Source organism: Vigna angularis, chromosome 3 (assembly GCF_016808095.1).
Source record: "Vigna angularis cultivar LongXiaoDou No.4 chromosome 3, ASM1680809v1, whole genome shotgun sequence".
Lineage (NCBI taxonomy): Eukaryota > Viridiplantae > Streptophyta > Magnoliopsida > Fabales > Fabaceae > Vigna > Vigna angularis.
Genome location: NC_068972.1, coordinates 42438609 through 42456528, shown reverse-complemented (window position 1 = coordinate 42456528; position 17920 = coordinate 42438609). Strand labels below are relative to the sequence as shown.

Here is a 17920-nt window from a genome sequence, read left to right as displayed (position 1 = left end):
CTTATCTCGTCCTCATACCTAATTGAAAAAATAAAGTATTATCCGTACTTAATCAATATGGGAATTTCCCGTTAAAACATGAATGTGTTTTGAATAATACCCATGAGAACCAATTTATTTATGATCCACATGTCTTATTTAGTTTCTTAAAAGAGGCAAAATGTAGGATGGAGATGAAAATATTTCAATAGTTCTATTAGGTTTGTTCTTATTTTTGTATATAAAATTATAATTGTTAGATATATTATATCTTTTATCTTTTAGTTAGTTTGTTATTATTTCTCATTTGTATTTTGGGCTTAGTCCATATTTCTTCTATTATAAATAGAGAACCCTATGTGCGTATTTAACACAAGGGAGATTAATCTAATATATAGTTTTTCACTATATTCAACATGGTATCAGAGCAGGTTCTTTGATCCTCTTCTAGTGGTCTATGCTGTCTGCCGATGGCCGGCCGCCATGGCCGCCGGCAGCTCCTACAGTTTCAGTCGGCAGTCCATTTTCTCTTCTTCTCAGTGCAGCCAATCGCCTCTGGCGTCGACCATCGCCGCTTTCCGCTGCCGTCGCTGCTATCGCTGTCGCCGCCACTTTCTGCGGCCAACCACCGTCGTCACCGCCGCCGTCGCCACCGCTGGCCACCGTCACAGTTTCGACGGGTGACTTGCGGATCTGGACCGTCTCTTCGAGCGACGGCCAACCACGTCGGTTTTGAGAGCCAGTTGTCAGTCACGCGCCTCCACGCAGCGCTTCTTTCCGGCCAGTCCGTCGCCGGTCGCTGGCTGTCATCACAGTTTCGACCGGTGACCAGCAGATCTGAAGCGTCTCCTCGAGCGACGGCCAATCCCGCTGGTGCCGGCGTCTGATTCTTCCCCACGTGCCACTTCTATGTTCGCTACGAACAGGCGCGTACAGCTCACGCGCCGCCCTCTGGCCACCAGAAAGTCTCCGCGACACCTCCATAGCCGTCGTCTGGACCTCCTCTCTCTGTTCAGACCCTCAGAGCAGCCATTGCTGCTATCTTCGTTTGTCCGCACCGTCTTCCGTTGTCCAGGCGCCGTTTGCCGCTGTCCGGCATCGTTTTTCCTCTGTCCAGGCATCATTTGCCGCTGTCCGGCACCGTTTGCCGCTGTCCAGGCACCGTTTGCCGCTGTCCGGCACCGTTTGCCGCTGTCCAGGCACTGTTTGCCGTTGTCCAGGCGTCGTATGCTTCCAACAACTGTAGGCCCCCATCACCTCGTCAGTTAGTGATGACAGTCCCTGTAGTTTTGTCGCTTCCAACCACTACAGGCCCCATCAGTCAGTGATGACAATTTAGTCCCTACAGTTTTATAGCAGTCAACCGCCGCTGCAGTCGCTACCGCCTCAGACAGACGCAACTGCGTCAGTTCTTCTTGGGCTAGAGTTAGCCCGATCTTCTTGTGATACACTGCTAAGTATCACCACTTGGGAGTTGTCCAGCAAAGAATTTTGGACCTCCAATCTTTGGATCTTTGATGCCTTTATTTCAGCATTATAGCTTAGTATTTTGTTTCTGTTTTAGTGGTCCAGCAACTGTGATATTCCACATTTCTGCCGTTCACACTAAGGGGGAGTAAGTTTCCAAGACACTGCAAGTCACATATATATGGGTGTAGTCCCTGTAGTTTTGTAGATTTCAGCTACTACTGTTGATCCCGTCACCCAACCATCATTGATGAGGATTTAGTGTAGTCCTTGCAGTTTTGTAGCTCTTAGCTTTCAGCTACCACTGTTGATCCTGTCACTCATCCATCATTGATTGGAAATCAGTCCTTGTAGTTTGTCATTGTCCACCACGGCTTTCCTTCATCCACTTTTGAAGTTGAAGTTTCACAAGCTGCTGTTAGTCCATCTATATTTGCCTCACACTCTTGAAGACAAATCATCTAGTTTGAGTTCATCTATTCCAAGCTTAGTTCATACAATTTGTATGCTCCAGCTTGAGGGGGAGTGTTAGATATATTATATCTTTTATCTTTTAGTTAATTTGTTATTATTTCTCATTTGTATTTTGGGCTTAGCCCATATTTCTTCTATTATAAATAGAGAACCCTATGTGCGTATTTAACATAAGGGAGATTAATCTAATATATAGTTTTTCACTATATTCAACAATAATTATGAATTAAAACTTTTTTAATTTAGTCTTGGTTTATAGATTTCTTATTTAACTTATGATTTCTAGGAGTGAAGTATTATAAGAACAAGGATAAGATGCTAAAGAAAATAAAGAAAGTGAAAAGAGTTTTAATATCAAAATTCGTTCATCAATGCACAACGATTATGTTGTTACATTATAAAATTAAATAAATCCGACCTGGTGAAAGATTGAAAAGAGGCTAATATTTATATAATCTTAGGATCAATTATTTGAGTAAAAACACTTAAACTCGTTCATTCATCAAAGACTTACTTGCACTTCATTTGTGAATTATGAACTTGGGGCCTTATGTACTATTTGTTCTTATAAGGATGAATACATCTCTTCAAAATTCTTCTAACAAAGACTTCATATTCTTCAAACCGAAATAGAGACGTCACAATTTAGGTTCTGACTTTGGATTCCTTCTGTAAAATAAATAAGAAAATTGGATAAAGAATACAAAATTAGAGAGGAATGGAGACGTCACAATCTAGTAGATTGATAATTCAAGAAAGATTTGCCACAAAGATGTTAATCTTTGATAAGAACCATTGTCCTAAGACAAGAACCAAGAGAATAATTTTTCTTAATGAATTTATATTCAATTAATGACTAAAAGTGCTTACATCTATTCGCCTAACAAACTCAAACTTGTTCGTTCAACGAGATAATTAAGCTCTCCTAGGGACGCGACACCTAGGGAAACTTACCTTGTCCAACGAAACTTATAAATTGTAAACTCATAAATACATTCTCACCCAGTGAACCAGGTCGCCGAACGAGCTTACATAAAAAAAATTACAAAACTTTTAATTACCTAAAATTATTCTTCAAGTGTGCTCTAAGTCATGATCTTCATGTCCTTTAAATTTCAATAACTACATTGGTTCCTTCTGAAGTTTTTCTTGTATGTGATCAAAGGATAGTCCTATATCATAAGTTGTCCCCTAGAGCTAAAATTTGTGTGTTCTTGGGCTATGATAAAAACCAAAAAGGGTATACACCGAGGTATATACATATCGAGCGTTAGGATAGGCTCTAACCAAACTTTGATATGATGTTAAGAATTAGATTTTAAGCTTAACTCAACTTCACAAAACCATGTTGTAAATTGAAGTTTGCACCCACTTATATATTCTAAACTAACCTTATTTCTAACTGATGTGGGATTTCCAACATTTAGTTAGTATTATATACGTAGTTTTTCGTGAGATATTTTTTCTCTTAGTCTAAAATTCAGGGAAAGAATTATAATGAAATTTAGGCTTTTATTCCATTAAAAATTTGATAATAAGTTCAAAGTGGAGAAAGGAAGTAACAAATTTTAATTAGAAAATCATGAGTATAAAACAATATCATAAAAGTGTGTAAAAATATCATAATCAATAACCATATAATGAAGAAGAATTTGAGCAAGTAGATATCGAATATTTGTCATGTTGAAGATATACCACACCAATTGTCTTCTAAAAAACCTAACACAACAAAAACACTTATGCTAGATGTTGATCTTATCAAGTTCTTTATGGGAATTGAGGTTTATGCTAGATCTTGATCTTATGCACCTTGGATTTATATATGTTAAAAAACTAGGTTGACAATGTACAAACCAACAAATTTTATAATTGAATGGAGATTAAAGTTGTATATTGAAAAAGATCCAACTTTAGCTAATAAGGGAAGATATCAACTGGTAAGGAGACTGATGTATCTCTCAAACACTAAAACAGATTTAGCTTATATTAGTGTAGTTAACCAGTTCATGCATAATCCAAGTTAACAACATGTGAATGTTATTATATGAAGGATGTGATGATAATAAAGTTGGACTGTTTGTAATAATAAAGTTGTACATAATATTACTCACAATAGTACATGGTTGTATGAAAAAGGTGGATGTTGATAGTTTTTTCATCAAGAAAAAACTTGATAAAATTATTATTGAATTTTCAAATATTTGATCTAAAAATCAACTAACATGTATACTCTCACCAAATTTATGACAAGCCAAGTTTTTTTTTTTGAGAGATTATCAAGTTAAAATTATATGATATGCATTTACTTGAAGTATTGAGATAAAGATATTTAATAATATTATAGATTTATTCCTTAGTTTTTGTGTACAAAATTACAATTATATAACAAGTTATACCTCTAAAATTGAACCCACGTAACTGTTCGAATTTTGGAAAATTATCAATTTCTCTAAAATCATAAAGAAAAAACTACAGGACCCTTCTATTAAACATCGTTCATTGCTCCTTAGACCTCAGTTTGATTCACGGTTGCATTAATAATTTGTTACATTTTGGAAATCTTCATTTACAAAAAGAACACACTAATTCTATCCAATGACTGAAACAAGACAGGGTATTTATTTAATAACTGAATTTGAGTTAAAATTGAAATAGTGTTACACGTGTACAAGCTTGACCACCATAAAGAAAAGAGGAGTGAATTGACCTACCCACACGTGTGTCTGTCTATCATCTACATTATTTACAAATTCAAGCTTCACTTATAACAAAATCCCGACTCTATCGTTTTGTTCTTACAAGTTTCCCATGAACCTTATACCTCCTCACCACTCTCTATCTCTAACACTGCAAACAACTCCTTTGGGGAGAAACTTGATTTGATCCTCCTGCTCTCCACTCCTTCCTCTTTCAACCACTTCAGCCTCTCAACCATTGAATCAATTCCACACTCAGGATCTGCAACTCTCAAATATGCAATCTTTCTTCCTCCATCTTTCTTCCTCACACAAACACCTTCAGCCTCGCAAATTTTCCTCTGCAGCTCTTCTCTGCATCCTTTTAGCCTTACAATCTCCTTTGCTGCTGTTTGAATTACAGAATTATTATCCGTCTGCCACAAAACATGAAATACAGAGTGTTGGGGAGATTCAAATTTCAAAATATATACATGCATTCTGTTTCGACCACTTTCCATCACTTTTACGTGAAGAAGAAAAAATGGACTTTTCTTAGAATTACTTTATGAATAAGTTCGATTAGTTTTATTTTTCATCCTCAAAATGTTTATGGGTATATATGTATATATATATATATATATATATATATATATATATATATATATATATATATATAATTACACAAAAGATATTCGTAATAATATATATAAACCAATATCTGTATACTTTGGTTCCGTGTGGTAAAATTGAATGCAGGGCCAAGCAACATTGTCTCTGTCTCTGTCTTCTCATTCTCTCGTTTATCATGTGCCTGAAACTGCGATCTCTTTCATTCTCTTCTACGTTATTTCTCTCCACAGGGGAACTTTTTCTCAAGAATGCAAGCATCCTCTTACTCATGCTCTCTGAATTTGACCCGTTCAGAGGGTTATTTCTTCTGGGTAGGTCTCTATATTGAAGAAAAGCACTTTGAGTTGCTGGAGGGAAAGCTTCAGCCTTGATATGGGAATTTTGAACTACATCACTTTGATCAGTGGGCAAAAGCGGTTGATCCCAGAAGATCTCACCCAGAAGTTTCTCGGGAAAAAATGAATCCATGTAGTACTATTGTTCTCAGTTAATTTAGTTAAGAGCATGTACGAGAGAAAGGGTATTTATACATTATAGGCAGAGGAAATGGGGTGCGAGTAGATAGCACATTCAAAACACGGTCAATTAAACTGTGTTTGACCGTTGGTGGGTCAAAGTTTATACACATAATCAAGCTCCAACCAATTACTATTTTGGAGGGTAGCCCCCGATCAAGAACCCACCAAATGATGGACCCACTTCATCACCCACCTTTCGTGAAACTATAGTCAACTTTGTTTCCATTGGATTGGGGGTGGTATAAGCAAGAAAAACACATAAAACAACTACAACTTGAGAGTGACCCAAACGAATGATGTCAACACTTGGCATTAATTTAGTTGAAATTAGAGGTAAAAATAAAATTGTCAAACAAGGTTATTTCATGTACTTTTTTTGAAATTATAAATGACTGGGTGGTGTAGTCTTGGAATTTATAATAAAGAGAGAAGAAAAGTTTTAAAAGTTAGCTTACAGAAAACCATTTTTTATGCAGCTACTGAGTGTAGGTTACTTTCAATAAGATCGTGATCGTATATTTGTAAGCTTGATTGGTATTCAACGGCACCCTTATACACATTAACTTTTGACTAAAAAAAACTGAATATGAGCAGTGGAAGTACTAAAAGATTGGAAGGATTTCGAAATGCGGTCGGAGAAGGAATTATTTATTGAATAATCTAACTCAGAAGATACAAAATATGGCATTATTTATGAAGAGGTCGCAAGGGACCGAGTCGTTCAGACTCACATGCATGCAAACATAGATATATAGTAAAAAAAACACACTTAATTCAGGTTGGCGTAGTTTCTCCAAAACAAACTGAGGTTGTAATTGAGGTTTATAAGGTTTGGGTTGTCGGAGATGGGAAGGCGTGGTCAGCAACATTGCCACCATGGCAGCACTTGTAGTTAACGGAAGTGACCTCCATGACGCGTCCACAAGAGGAATTAGGGCATGTTATGGTTGCGAGAACATCAAGAGTGTTGAATTCGCATGGTTGAGGAGCAGGAAGATGACGCTTGGTCTCATAGTACTCTTGGAAGGCAATGTCGAAGCCTTCTTTGACCAGAACTCTGTCTTTCCACTTTTCGAAGTCAGCCACAGTCTGATACATGGGTTGGGCGTGCCCTAAAATCTTCACGTTGGACCCTTTGCTGAGAATGGCCCATCCCTGCGTGTCCTGCTTCAGGCAAAGCAAAGACTTTACAATCTCTTGGATCTCACAGTCCAACTTCTCCGAATGCTTTTTCTGTCTCTTCCCTTCCACTCCGATCCAGAACCGAGGAACTATCTTCGGATCGTCCTTCCCCAAATGGTAATGCTCTATTATTGCATCTGCCCTCTTTATTGTTTCGTGCCTCTTTATTTTATCCACTGCCACACTGAATTCTCGGCTCCACTTGTCGCTGCCTCCATATATGAACACGTACCTATCACCTTTCACCTATTCATTCGCACACACAACAATTTTAGGGTTAGTCGGTGAATGTACAGAAAACTTGGTAAGCTTGTTTTGGGGTTTTATTACCTGTATGCCGTGAAGATTTGTTTTCTTTACTTCGTCCCAGAACCATTTCCATTTCTGCGCAAGTAGGTAGGCATCCGATTTTCTGAAAGGGAATGCGTCGATTCCCCATTCGAAGATGATGTCCAATGCATCATCGTTCAGCAGCACGCCCTGTGGCTTCACCACTGGAAGAATAGGTTTACCCTGGAACTTTAGATCCTCTTCAATCAGCCTTGTTCCTGGCAAGGGTTCAACGTACTCCACCACGTACCATTTTATGTAGCTTTTCAGAGTGTTGAACACCTCCCTCCGCGCATCACCCCATCCACTCTCCATCGGAATCCACAAGATCTTGAACTCCTCTTTCTTGAATCCGCTCTTGTCATTCGGATCCTCCACTAGTCCCTCGTAGATTGAATTTAGAAGCCGAATCTCATCTTCTATTCTGTCCAACCCCGAAATGAATAGCAACACGTACTTGTCCTTGAAAACCTCAACATTCTATTCACAAGCAAAACAAACCATCGTTTTTTATTTATAGTAAGACGATTGAGACCTTATAATAATTCTACACTGAATTAAACCTCGAAACGACTAATATGATACGAACCACTTTCCTGGCGTTGCCATCGTATATTTGAGCGTTCTGAGAGCCATTTTTACTGATCAAGAGCTTCAAAAAGTCTACAATGTCTTTAGGCTTGTTAAAGTTCCTCTTACGCCTCCGGTAGTCTTCTACACGATCTGCAACAGTAAAATTTTAGCGAGTTAACTTCTTTTCATCACTTAAGTAAAGTAAAAACTAGATGAAAAGGATGATATTGAAGGAACCATGCAGAAACTCTGAGCAGACAAAAACCTTTTTGCTTCTCGCATATCACTAGTAGCCTGGCGAACTCATCCAGAGCGAGAGAAAGTTTGGCACGAAATTCCAGTAACGGATAGTTCCTGAAACATAAAAAGTTTAGGATTAATTACTCGACGACATTTGACATGAAGAACATGTTTTGTTGAGATAAGACTTACGATACACCCTGGAGGTTGCTATTGCAAGCGACAAGGGAAGCGACAACCCAGTAAACAACAAGGGGGATCTGCTCCAATGCATCCGACAAAGCAGGCACATCCTCGGTGTCATAGCTTTCATCAGCAGACAAGGTTCCCCAACGACTGATCTTCTCAACAGCCTCCAGCACCAGCTTCACTGTTGAGTTCAGATCAACCACCGGAAGCTGTCTATGCTGAACCTGACTCAGCACTTTCAACGAGTTCCCCAGAGGGTCTGATGCCTGATAAAGGTTCCAGAAGTTTCCATACTCCAAAGCGAAACCGGCTAGAGCTACCAACACTTTTGCATCCCACGAGAAGGTTCTCAGTTGTTGAAGAATCCTTAGGGTTGTTTGGTGTGCGTTCTCCATCCCCCAAGGGGTTGTTATCATCTGTCACCATAATCAATTGCTAAAAACATTTTCTAATTCATTGCTGTATCAACTAAAGTTTATTAAAATTTAAAAACATGCAGGTTTCATATTTCACTTAGAAATGATCTTATAATTTACATTTTTTAATAATTTTAACAGATAACTAAAATACATATAGTTTTATCTTTAAATAGTATACAAAAAACATTAGTGAATTCTTTTATCACACAAATCATCCATCTAACGTTTTAATTCTGACAGAAAATGGTCTTAACAACCCTTGTAATACTACATTTAAGTTTTGCTTTAATAGAACATGTGTATGCATGAAGTGTATATTAGAAAATATGCTACTATGTTCCTAAGTATATTCAAATGGGGTGATTTCTTCGCAAACAAATCATAATTAAAACTCGATATATATGATTTCTAATAAAATGGAGTAAGCGACAAAATACATGACAGGAAATGAGCTTCAGTTTTGAGAATTCTGGTTTGGAAATGTTTATGGCAATAGCATTTCCTGCAAAACCATTTTGCTCATCGATCTGCATGACAACCAAAATTATAGTCAGGTAGCTGAACACTGGAAGCTATAATTACTGATGACTTAAGAAAAGGAAGTTATAAAACATAAAAAAGAGATTTTATAAGTTATGAATTTGATTTTTGTTAATTTACCTTGAGAATAGCCCCTACAACTCTACTTGATAGCTTGATAACGCTGGACACCACGTTGAAAAGGGGCTCACTATCAAACACTTCGTCATCGTAAGTGTGGGATGCGTACACTTTCTCAATGAGCTCAATGTCACTCAACTGAAATGGGTTTGGCAGAAGAGGCTTTTGTTCAGGTTTAGAGATCGACATGTTGCTATTTCGTACGTTAATTAATTTGGATGGAAATGATGTCTCTTGTGCTATCATTAAGTTGCTCGACCTATTTATAAGTTAAGATTCTTGGAGGCTTTACATTTGGAATAATTATTAACTTTAGGTTGGAGGAGACAAATTTTAGAAAAGAATCAAAAAAGCATATAAACAAACAGCTTCTTTATTTGCTGTATAGAAAACGTGAAATGTGCCCTCTAGTGCAAAGTTCAGGTTTGCCCTAATGGATTCTTTGGTGAGTGGCCATATGATAAAGGATATAATTGCCATGTTTTTGTTGGTGTTGGAATTCGATGAAACTTTAGCTTTCTCAAAAGATGGTAGGTCACTTGTCTAAAGGTTCAAGGCAAGAAGATTACCGTGGACAATGTTACCATGCAAACCTTATATGACAGTGATTTGTTTCCTTTGTTGGAATGGAATTTCCTTGAACTTTTTTTTTTCTAGAAGGATGTATTGAAGGTCACTTGTCCATAGGTACAAGGCAGGAACATTTTCGTAGGTCTTCATGGTGAATTTTGTTTCATCATTACGCTATTTTTATTTATACTTCAATAAAAATGTGTACGAAATATATAATAAAAAATTTGATGTCGTCAATTAAAAGCTATCAGCAAATAAAATATAAGTAACTTGAAAGCACTTTGTTTGATGTTCTTTGAAAGAGATGCAACATACATGAATTCATTACCCGTATATATCCTTTCAAATATATAATACTTTATTAACTTGAAAGCTAGATAGATTTTTCTAAATATTATATTTAGTAAGATAGGGAGAGATTTCAAGTTGCTGAGATGAAGAAGAAGAATCCCTTTTTGAGTTGTTAAAAAAACATTTTCCATTTAGCAATTGAAGGCTCAATCACTCAGTTTAATTGCTTGTTCTTATTTTGCGGTGAAATTTTCATCATTAAAACTTGTGCTCATTCATAAAGAATACATTTAAAATCTCGTGGTCCCTACAATTTGGTCAATTTATAATTTGTTAGGTTTATCATTTTTTCCATTTGAATGATAAGATTTCACCGAAACATTTTCCTTGAGAAAGACCGACCAAAGGTTAGGGCAAGAACTATGTTGGGCAAAGTTATTCCATGAAATCAAATCGACGCCGACAAAATAAAGAACCAGATCCTAATACGCATAGTAAAATTACTATTTTTATAATAACAACACAGTGAGTTTCCATAACTGAAAAGTGTGAAGTTATGAATAGATTTTGATTGGACTAAACTTTTTTATAATTTTTTAGAAAAAGAAATAAAATAAAATAATTTTATTTATAAGTTATACCATCACCACAAAACATATGATCCCAAGATAAAAAAGAATTAACTAATTATATTAACAACTTTTTTAATAAATTTTTAATAATAAGTTATATATCACTATTTTATTAGTAAGTTTGAATATTTATTTTTTAAAAATGTTTAAAACAGACCAATTATATGTAAAAAAGTTGTAAAAAAAAACCATTTTCCTTAAGTGAGTAGCATTATGATTCCAGGCTTTTACGTGCACGGAGTCCACCGTAGGCATGGTCATCCCAGTGAGACTACTTTAGCTCAGACATTATCGCAACAAACTTGACAATGTCTTTATAATTATTTTATAAAAAATTTAAAGTATCGATATCGTATAAAATCAATTGTCCAAAAGACATTTGAGATGGTAATGTTACTTTTATATATGTTGTATAGGTACAAATTTTAACTAGGTTTTATATGATCTTTTTATAGTAAAAGAATATTACATTTGCTTTTGTTGTTTTATTTAATTTAACATCATATTATCTTATTTTATTTTATTTTTCAAAAGAAAGAAAGAATTAAAAAAATGGCTAATCGCCAAGTGCAGTGGAAGTATGAAAGGCTATACATGAGGTTAAGGGCACATGAAAGGCTGTACATGAGATTAGGGATAGGAAATAAATTTGTTCCTCAGGGCATTTTTGGAACTTGTCCTCATTATTTATTTCTCAACAAGTATTTGATATTTAAAAAGTTTTTTATCTTTAATTATATATTTATTTTTATGCGATTTTATTCAATCATCTATCATATAGTTCATAAGACACATTTGATATTTTTTTTTAATTTTATTTATTATAATATAATAATTTAATGTGATTATTATGAATATTATTCATCATTATCCAATATATAATGACATTCAAAAGATAAGTATTTATGTTAAATTTTAATTATTATTAGTCTAATCTTTGTTATTTGCGTAATTTGGTTGGAATGGTGTATTATATTTTTTATTAATTAATGTAAAAAGAAAAGAGATTTCACTAGTGTTCGATTGTGGGGTCGAGTCACTCTAAACACCTTCATAATTTGCTCGTGAAAGTCGTCTGGTCACGCTCTCTAGTCACCTCCTTCGCTTTAAAGTCGTCCGATCATACGCTCTGATCTCTTCTTTCGCTTCACCATCTAGAGGTGTACTTGTTAAATTTGTTCGGCAATTCAATGTAACAGTAATAAATGCAACCACCTACCTCTCCCCTTTGACCTATATTTATAGTTTTTGGCGTGAGCCTAAGATTAACGATATCTTAATATCGGCTCAATCCCGGTCCATTACCCTTAATCATGATTTACCTTAATCTTCGTGGGATTGATTTGTTATTTGTCGCAGACCGACCATCCTTACCGAGCGTCACTATTTCTTGTCGTTCATGCCGTCCAGTCGTACAGTACAACTAGAATTTAAATAATGAAATAAAGAGACTTAAAATATTTTTAATTTGAATATATGTTTTCCTTTCTTAATTTCTAAAAAATACTTTTAAATTTTATTAACTTTCTTTCATTAAAGTTTACAAATTTAATAAATGTTTTGGTTCTCATTGAAATTTTATTTAGTACTCTTAATTTGAAATGTATACAATTATAATTTACTTCTAAATATTTGATATTGAAAAGACAAAAATATTTCCTTTTGATATTAAATATATGATAATATTGTGTTTATAATTTTTTATTATTTTATAAAAATTAATTAATTTATATTGAAACAATAAGAAAACAAGTATATATACCCGTTGTCCGAATAGGTATGAAAATTAGATAAAATTTTGATACCGTTGGATTTGAATATGAGTTTGATGATAAAATTCTTTTAGAGATGGGTATGAGATAATGAAACTTGTCTCCGCCTCATCGTAGTCATCCAAGATCTAATGGAATTTGGTGTATTTCCAAGAAATTATGATAAGTAAAATATTAATATTTTACTTTTATTTTAATATATCGTCTGTTATAAGAAAAGTTGTTAAAATATCAACATATAAATAAATTATGGGGAACAAAGAGAAAAAAAGAACAGAGGAGAAGAAAGTAGAATAGTCTGATTTTGTGCAAGCCCAAGGTATCTCTTAAATTGAATCAAAATCAATTCAGAAAAACAAACAGAAGCTGTTTGAAGCCATTATTTTCAACCACAGAAGGGCACAGAAGAGGCTTCATGGCAACAGCTGACACGTATAAAAATGATAAGATGATAATAAAGCAGCAGTGCAAGAAGTGAATTCCACAAAACTCATGACGATGAATCGATTAAGAAGCGTACTTCTTCTCAATCATGACATCGCCACTCTCAGGAACTTCAGCCTGGTTGTGAGTGTGACCATGGCAGCACTTGTAACTGACAGAAGCAATCTCCATGGATCTGCCACAACCAGTATCAGGGCAGTTAATAGGGTGGAGAATGTCAGCAGGGTAGTTAGCCAACTGCATGTGGGAACATTCCTGAGGGTAACCGCGCCGCTTCTGCTCGTAGTATTCCTTGAAAGCAACGTCAAATCCTGCTTTCTCAAGCACCTTCTCTTTCCATATTTCAAAATCTCCTGCAGTCGCCAGCATTGCTTCCCCTTTCCCCAGAAGCTTCACGTTCGACCCTTTGCTCAGCAGAACCCACCCCGGTTGCTTCTGTTTCAGGATCAGCAAGCTCTTTATCTCGTCAATTGTCGGGTCCTTGTGTGTCTTCTGAATCATGTTCGCGAACAAGCTCTCTATGCCAACCCAGAACCGAGGAACGATCCTCGGATCTTCCTTTCCGAATGGGTAGTGCTCTATCACTGCGTCTGCCCTCTTGATGATCTCGTGCCTTTTGATTTTCTCCACTGCCAGTGTGAACTCTTGCATCCACTTCTTGTCATTGCCTCCGTAGATGAAGATGAAACTGTCCGCTTTGATCTGTTTCACAAGTTTATTTCCGTTTTCAACACTCAAACATAATCAACAATGTTAACAATTAACGCTCAAGCTTTTTCTAGTTTTGATGCACTTACAATGTCTTGGAGTCTGGGATTGACTTTCTTCATTTCGGCCCAGAACCAGTTCCACTTCTGGGTAAGGACATCATCGTCAGACGGTCTGAAGGGGAAGGCATCGATGCCCCACACGAAAATCATGTGCATGGCATTGTAGTTCACAACCCTTCCCTGAGGGTTCAGCACAGGGATGATGGGCTTGTTCTTGTAGTTCAAGTCCTCTCTTATGAGTCTGATTCCTGCTAAGGGAAAGAAGTATTCCACCACGTACCATGGCATTTCTAGCTTCAGACTATCGTACTCTGCCCTGTGCAGAAGATTCCAGTCTTCCACCACGGGCAGCCACAAGATCCTGAAGTCCTCTTTCCTGTATCCTTTCACTTCCTTAGGATCTTCTTGCAATCCCTCGTAGATTGATTGCAGCAGCCGAATCTCATCTCTGATGCTGTCCAAGCCAGAAATGAACAGCAACACGTGTTTCTTCCTAAACACTTCGATGCTAACCTGTTTTTTAGGTTTAAAAACAAAATAATAAGCTCATGTTTCAAAGGGACATCATCGTACACCAACTCAAGTAATGACAAACATACAGAAACTATTATATGATCAGGACCAATCTCACAATACTTACATGACACTTCATTAGCGTCTTCTTTTACCATTAGTATTTTTTTTGTGAAATCATAAAAGATTTATATTGTGGGATGATGATATCCTGAAATAGTTACTTACCATTTGTCTAGTGAGACCATCGTACACATGTGGGTCGTGAACATCGTTGTGGTAGATAAGAACCTTGATAACCTCTACAATTTCTGTGGGGGTTTGGAGCAACTTCTTACGCCTCCAGTAGTCTTCTAGGTCACCTGAAATAATTACACAGCCGATCCTTATCAGCATTGAATTTCTATTTATATTTATCCTTACATGCCATTGTTATTAAAAGGTAAACATTTGAGATGGCAATTAATTAATATCACAAGTGGTTATACAAGAAATTGATTTTAAGTTATTTTCAATTGATGATTTCAGAAAAACTAAACAAAAAGTGTAACTGCATTTTAATTTATATTAAATACTTCCACACTTTATAACAGATGGATCATGTTTTTCTGATTACACAGCTCTTGGAAACATTATTTTCTTATATCATATGTTTTAACTCTATTTTTTTATATTTCTCTTTCTTTCTTCACGTTCCTTAACATTTTGGTATCTATTACCTTCTCATTTTTAATGTTTTTTTCTTTCTTATCTCTTATCACACCAACCTAATAATGCTCACTAAAATGGGGTTGATCATAGTTTTTTTCCCAAACCTATTTTCTTTCTGCTCCTGGTCAGATTCGCCTTCAATTTGCTGATAACGGCGGAAAGCTTATCGTCGAAATTAGCTATTTCATATCTGTCATCTCTGCACGAAAGTGATTGCAATATATATATGAGCAATGTTATTTATATAATCAAGTTTATAATAATAAGAGGAATCGAAAAAAAAAAATAGCATTGAGATAAAACTTATCAGTATATCTATATATAAACTATTCCATGAATTCCTCAATTTATTAATACAAGGTACCATGTGACAGCCACGAACAAAAGCAAACAGAAAATGCCAGTGTCGTTGTTGTAATACTTAGACAAAAAAAGAGATTAATAATTAGACAATTGTTGTTTTAGGAGCATATACTATGATCTAAGAGAAATTATGAAGATGTGAAAAAATGAATTACATATAACATGATTGCAGGTTGAGATCATAGGCACGCATAACCTAATGAAGTATATCTAATTAGTGTGAGGATGAACTTACGATTCACCAAGGAAGAAGTCAAAATGATTAGCACAAACAACAGTGGTGATGATTGCCCAGTAGACAGCAACAGGGATCTCTTGCATGGCTTCGGCCAAAGCTGGGACATCCTTCAAGTCATAACCTTTGGTGGAGAGCCTCTCCAACTCAGTGATGCACTCAACTGCGATCAGCAAGTTCTTCACCAAAATGTTGTAGTCAGCAACGGCTTGCCTGTTCCTCTCCACGATGTGAACTCGATTCATCTGTGCCAGTGATCTTCCAAGATGGTCTCCCGTTGGAACCTGGACAAGATGCCAAAAATTTCCATATTCCAAAGCCAAAGCAGCTAGAACTAGTATTGCTTTTCCATCCCACGAGTAGCTTCTCAGCTGGTCAAGTATCGACATTGCTGTCTCATGCGCGTGATGCTCGCCATGAGGTGTGTTCATCATCTGCACTCTCAAAACTAATTACTAAGAATACATGGATATGCATATAGAAAAGATTGGTAGTGGCAAAGTAAAATAATAATCCAATAAGAAGGAGTAGTAGTAATGAATACTGTGCTGCAGAATTATTGACCTGAGAAGCAATATGCTTGAGTTTAAGGAACGGTGGATCGAAAGTGGACAGAGCAACCTTGTCTTCAATGAGACCAACGGGTGTGCCAGTCTGCAAAAGAAATGGAAAACGATTAAACACATATGTTTGTGGAAGCGATCAATGTATATAGATTCATGAATTGAAGTTTAATTACCTTAACAGCAACGCTGTCGGCAACTGCGGTAGCACGCTTGATGACGTTGGAAGTAACGTTGAAAAGCGATTCCACATCGTACCTTTCAGCGGTGTGGACGTGAGTGATGTAGACTTTCTCAAGGATCTGATCATCAGTCCAACCCAAAGGGTTCAAAGTGTTGGTTTGAAGCAAAGGGGTTGCTGGGATAAGTGAAGTTGCCAATGCCATTGTTGATGCTCTCTTTGTATCTCTTAGGTTTTGATGCAAGTTGTGGGTTCTGGTCTCACTGCTTGGCCTATTTATAACAGTTAGAGTGAGTAAGAGTTTACAGTTGCAGCAAGTGCTTTAGCAGAGAGAACCTAAGAGGCAACTCTTTTTGTGACATGGATGATGGATTTTACCGTTTAGCCATGTGAGTAAGTAATTGATATGATGTGAGGAGGGATTGTTTGGAGATTTGGTGATGATTTGGTGCAGCTTTTGCTTTAGAAAAGGAGAGGGTATGTTTGTTCTCAAAATGTAGAAGGAAGGAATAATTGTGTGTTACTAAAGGTTAAAGGAAGCGAATGTTCATCAGAAGAGTGCCACAAGCTAGCAACGGATACCATCATCTTCTTTTGTCTCCATGGGCTCATCCGATATGTAGTAGTAACGTAACCTGCATGCACAGGATCACATCACTTCGATAGTATTAATGAATGATCATGTGATGTGATGTCTCCAGTCATCTTATCTTTTAATACTTAAATTCAAAATTAGATAATTAACAACTGTTTAAAACTCACTATAAAACTAAATTATTTTCTGGAACTGTTAAATTATGTGGCACTATGAGAAGAAAAATATTACCGAGACTCTCAAACTTTTATATATATATATATATATATATATATATATATATATATATATATATATATATATATATATATATATATATATATATATATATATATATATATATATATATATATATGGAAATGCTTTAAAAGAGTGTACATTAATGGATTTTTGCCATTTTAGGTGCTTAATTTAAATCTTATCATTTACTTCTTCCTGTTCTAGCTACTGATATTATTACCAAAAGCGGAAAAGCATTTCAAATCTTACTTTATTCTTGTCTTTGAATGAAGTTTTGTACCCAACATAATCATTGGAATCATAAATTATATATATATGGAAGAAAACACAATGTTTTATCAATTACAATAAATAAATGATCAGAACTGTTTATCAACAAAGATCCAAATATAAATAGTTTAGAAAATCTTTGTAGAAACCTTTGTAAAACCTTAATTTTTTCAATTTACTGGTCTGAAATATATATATATATATATATATATATATATATATATATATATATATATATATATATATATATATAGAGAGAGAGAGAGAGAGAGAGAGAGAGAGAGAGGCAGAGAGAAAGAGAGAGATTGACTAATTTCGTTCACAAACCTAGATAAATATTCTTTATGATCTCATCTTTTAATCCTATTTTTATAAATTCAAGACTGTATTTAAGATATTAGAATCAAATTCAACATTAGTTTATTTAA

At 35.6% G+C, this 17920-nt stretch overlaps 3 protein-coding genes across 3 annotated transcripts; all 3 read right to left on the bottom strand.

Moving 5' to 3' along the window:
• Positions 1 to 4516: 4516 nt before the first annotated feature.
• LOC108324365 (transcription factor bHLH92) lies at positions 4517 to 5696 on the bottom strand. Its single transcript, XM_017557312.2, has 2 exons — positions 5325 to 5696; positions 4517 to 5032 (listed from the first exon to the last, which is right to left on the bottom strand). The coding sequence occupies exons 1-2, from the start codon at positions 5694 to 5696 to the stop codon at positions 4736 to 4738; spliced, it is 669 nt and encodes a 222-aa protein (XP_017412801.1). The 3' UTR covers positions 4517 to 4735.
• Positions 5697 to 6373: 677 nt separating this feature from the next.
• On the bottom strand, positions 6374 to 9573 carry LOC108324873 (protein SIEVE ELEMENT OCCLUSION B). The gene is made up of 7 exons (XM_017557809.2): positions 9340 to 9573; positions 9117 to 9206; positions 8264 to 8676; positions 8097 to 8185; positions 7848 to 7981; positions 7259 to 7738; positions 6374 to 7174 (listed from the first exon to the last, which is right to left on the bottom strand). The coding sequence occupies exons 1-7, from the start codon at positions 9526 to 9528 to the stop codon at positions 6569 to 6571; spliced, it is 2001 nt and encodes a 666-aa protein (XP_017413298.1). The 5' UTR covers positions 9529 to 9573; the 3' UTR covers positions 6374 to 6568.
• A 3333-nt stretch (positions 9574 to 12906) lies between these two features.
• On the bottom strand, positions 12907 to 16659 carry LOC108324011 (protein SIEVE ELEMENT OCCLUSION B). The gene is made up of 7 exons (XM_017556791.2): positions 16383 to 16659; positions 16208 to 16297; positions 15644 to 16077; positions 15150 to 15244; positions 14563 to 14696; positions 13849 to 14334; positions 12907 to 13753 (listed from the first exon to the last, which is right to left on the bottom strand). Exons 1-7 carry the CDS (start codon positions 16590 to 16592, stop codon positions 13115 to 13117), a joined length of 2088 nt encoding a protein of 695 aa, XP_017412280.1. The 5' UTR covers positions 16593 to 16659; the 3' UTR covers positions 12907 to 13114.
• Positions 16660 to 17920: the final 1261 nt, after the last annotated feature.

Bases quoted from the DNA above. Each gene is read 5' to 3' on its own strand.
- LOC108324365 (XM_017557312.2), bottom strand. From the start codon at position 5,696: ATGGATTCATTTTTTCCCGAGAAACTTCTGGGTGAGATCTTCTGGGAT. The intron at 5,033-5,324 runs GTATACAGATAT...GTTTTGTGGCAG, and splicing joins TTTTACCACACGGAACCAAA to ACGGATAATAATTCTGTAAT.
- LOC108324873 (XM_017557809.2), bottom strand. From the start codon at position 9,528: ATGTCGATCTCTAAACCTGAACAAAAGCCTCTTCTGCCAAACCCATTT. The intron at 8,677-9,116 runs GTATTTTGTCGC...TTATGGTGACAG, and splicing joins TGAAGCTCATTTCCTGTCAT to ATGATAACAACCCCTTGGGG. The intron at 7,739-7,847 runs GTTCGTATCATA...GCTTGTGAATAG, and splicing joins ATGGCAACGCCAGGAAAGTG to AATGTTGAGGTTTTCAAGGA.
- LOC108324011 (XM_017556791.2), bottom strand. From the start codon at position 16,592: ATGGCATTGGCAACTTCACTTATCCCAGCAACCCCTTTGCTTCAAACC. The intron at 15,245-15,643 runs GTAAGTTCATCC...ACTTTCGTGCAG, and splicing joins GACTTCTTCCTTGGTGAATC to AGATGACAGATATGAAATAG. The intron at 14,697-15,149 runs GTTTGGGAAAAA...TAATTATTTCAG, and splicing joins CAGGAGCAGAAAGAAAATAG to GTGACCTAGAAGACTACTGG.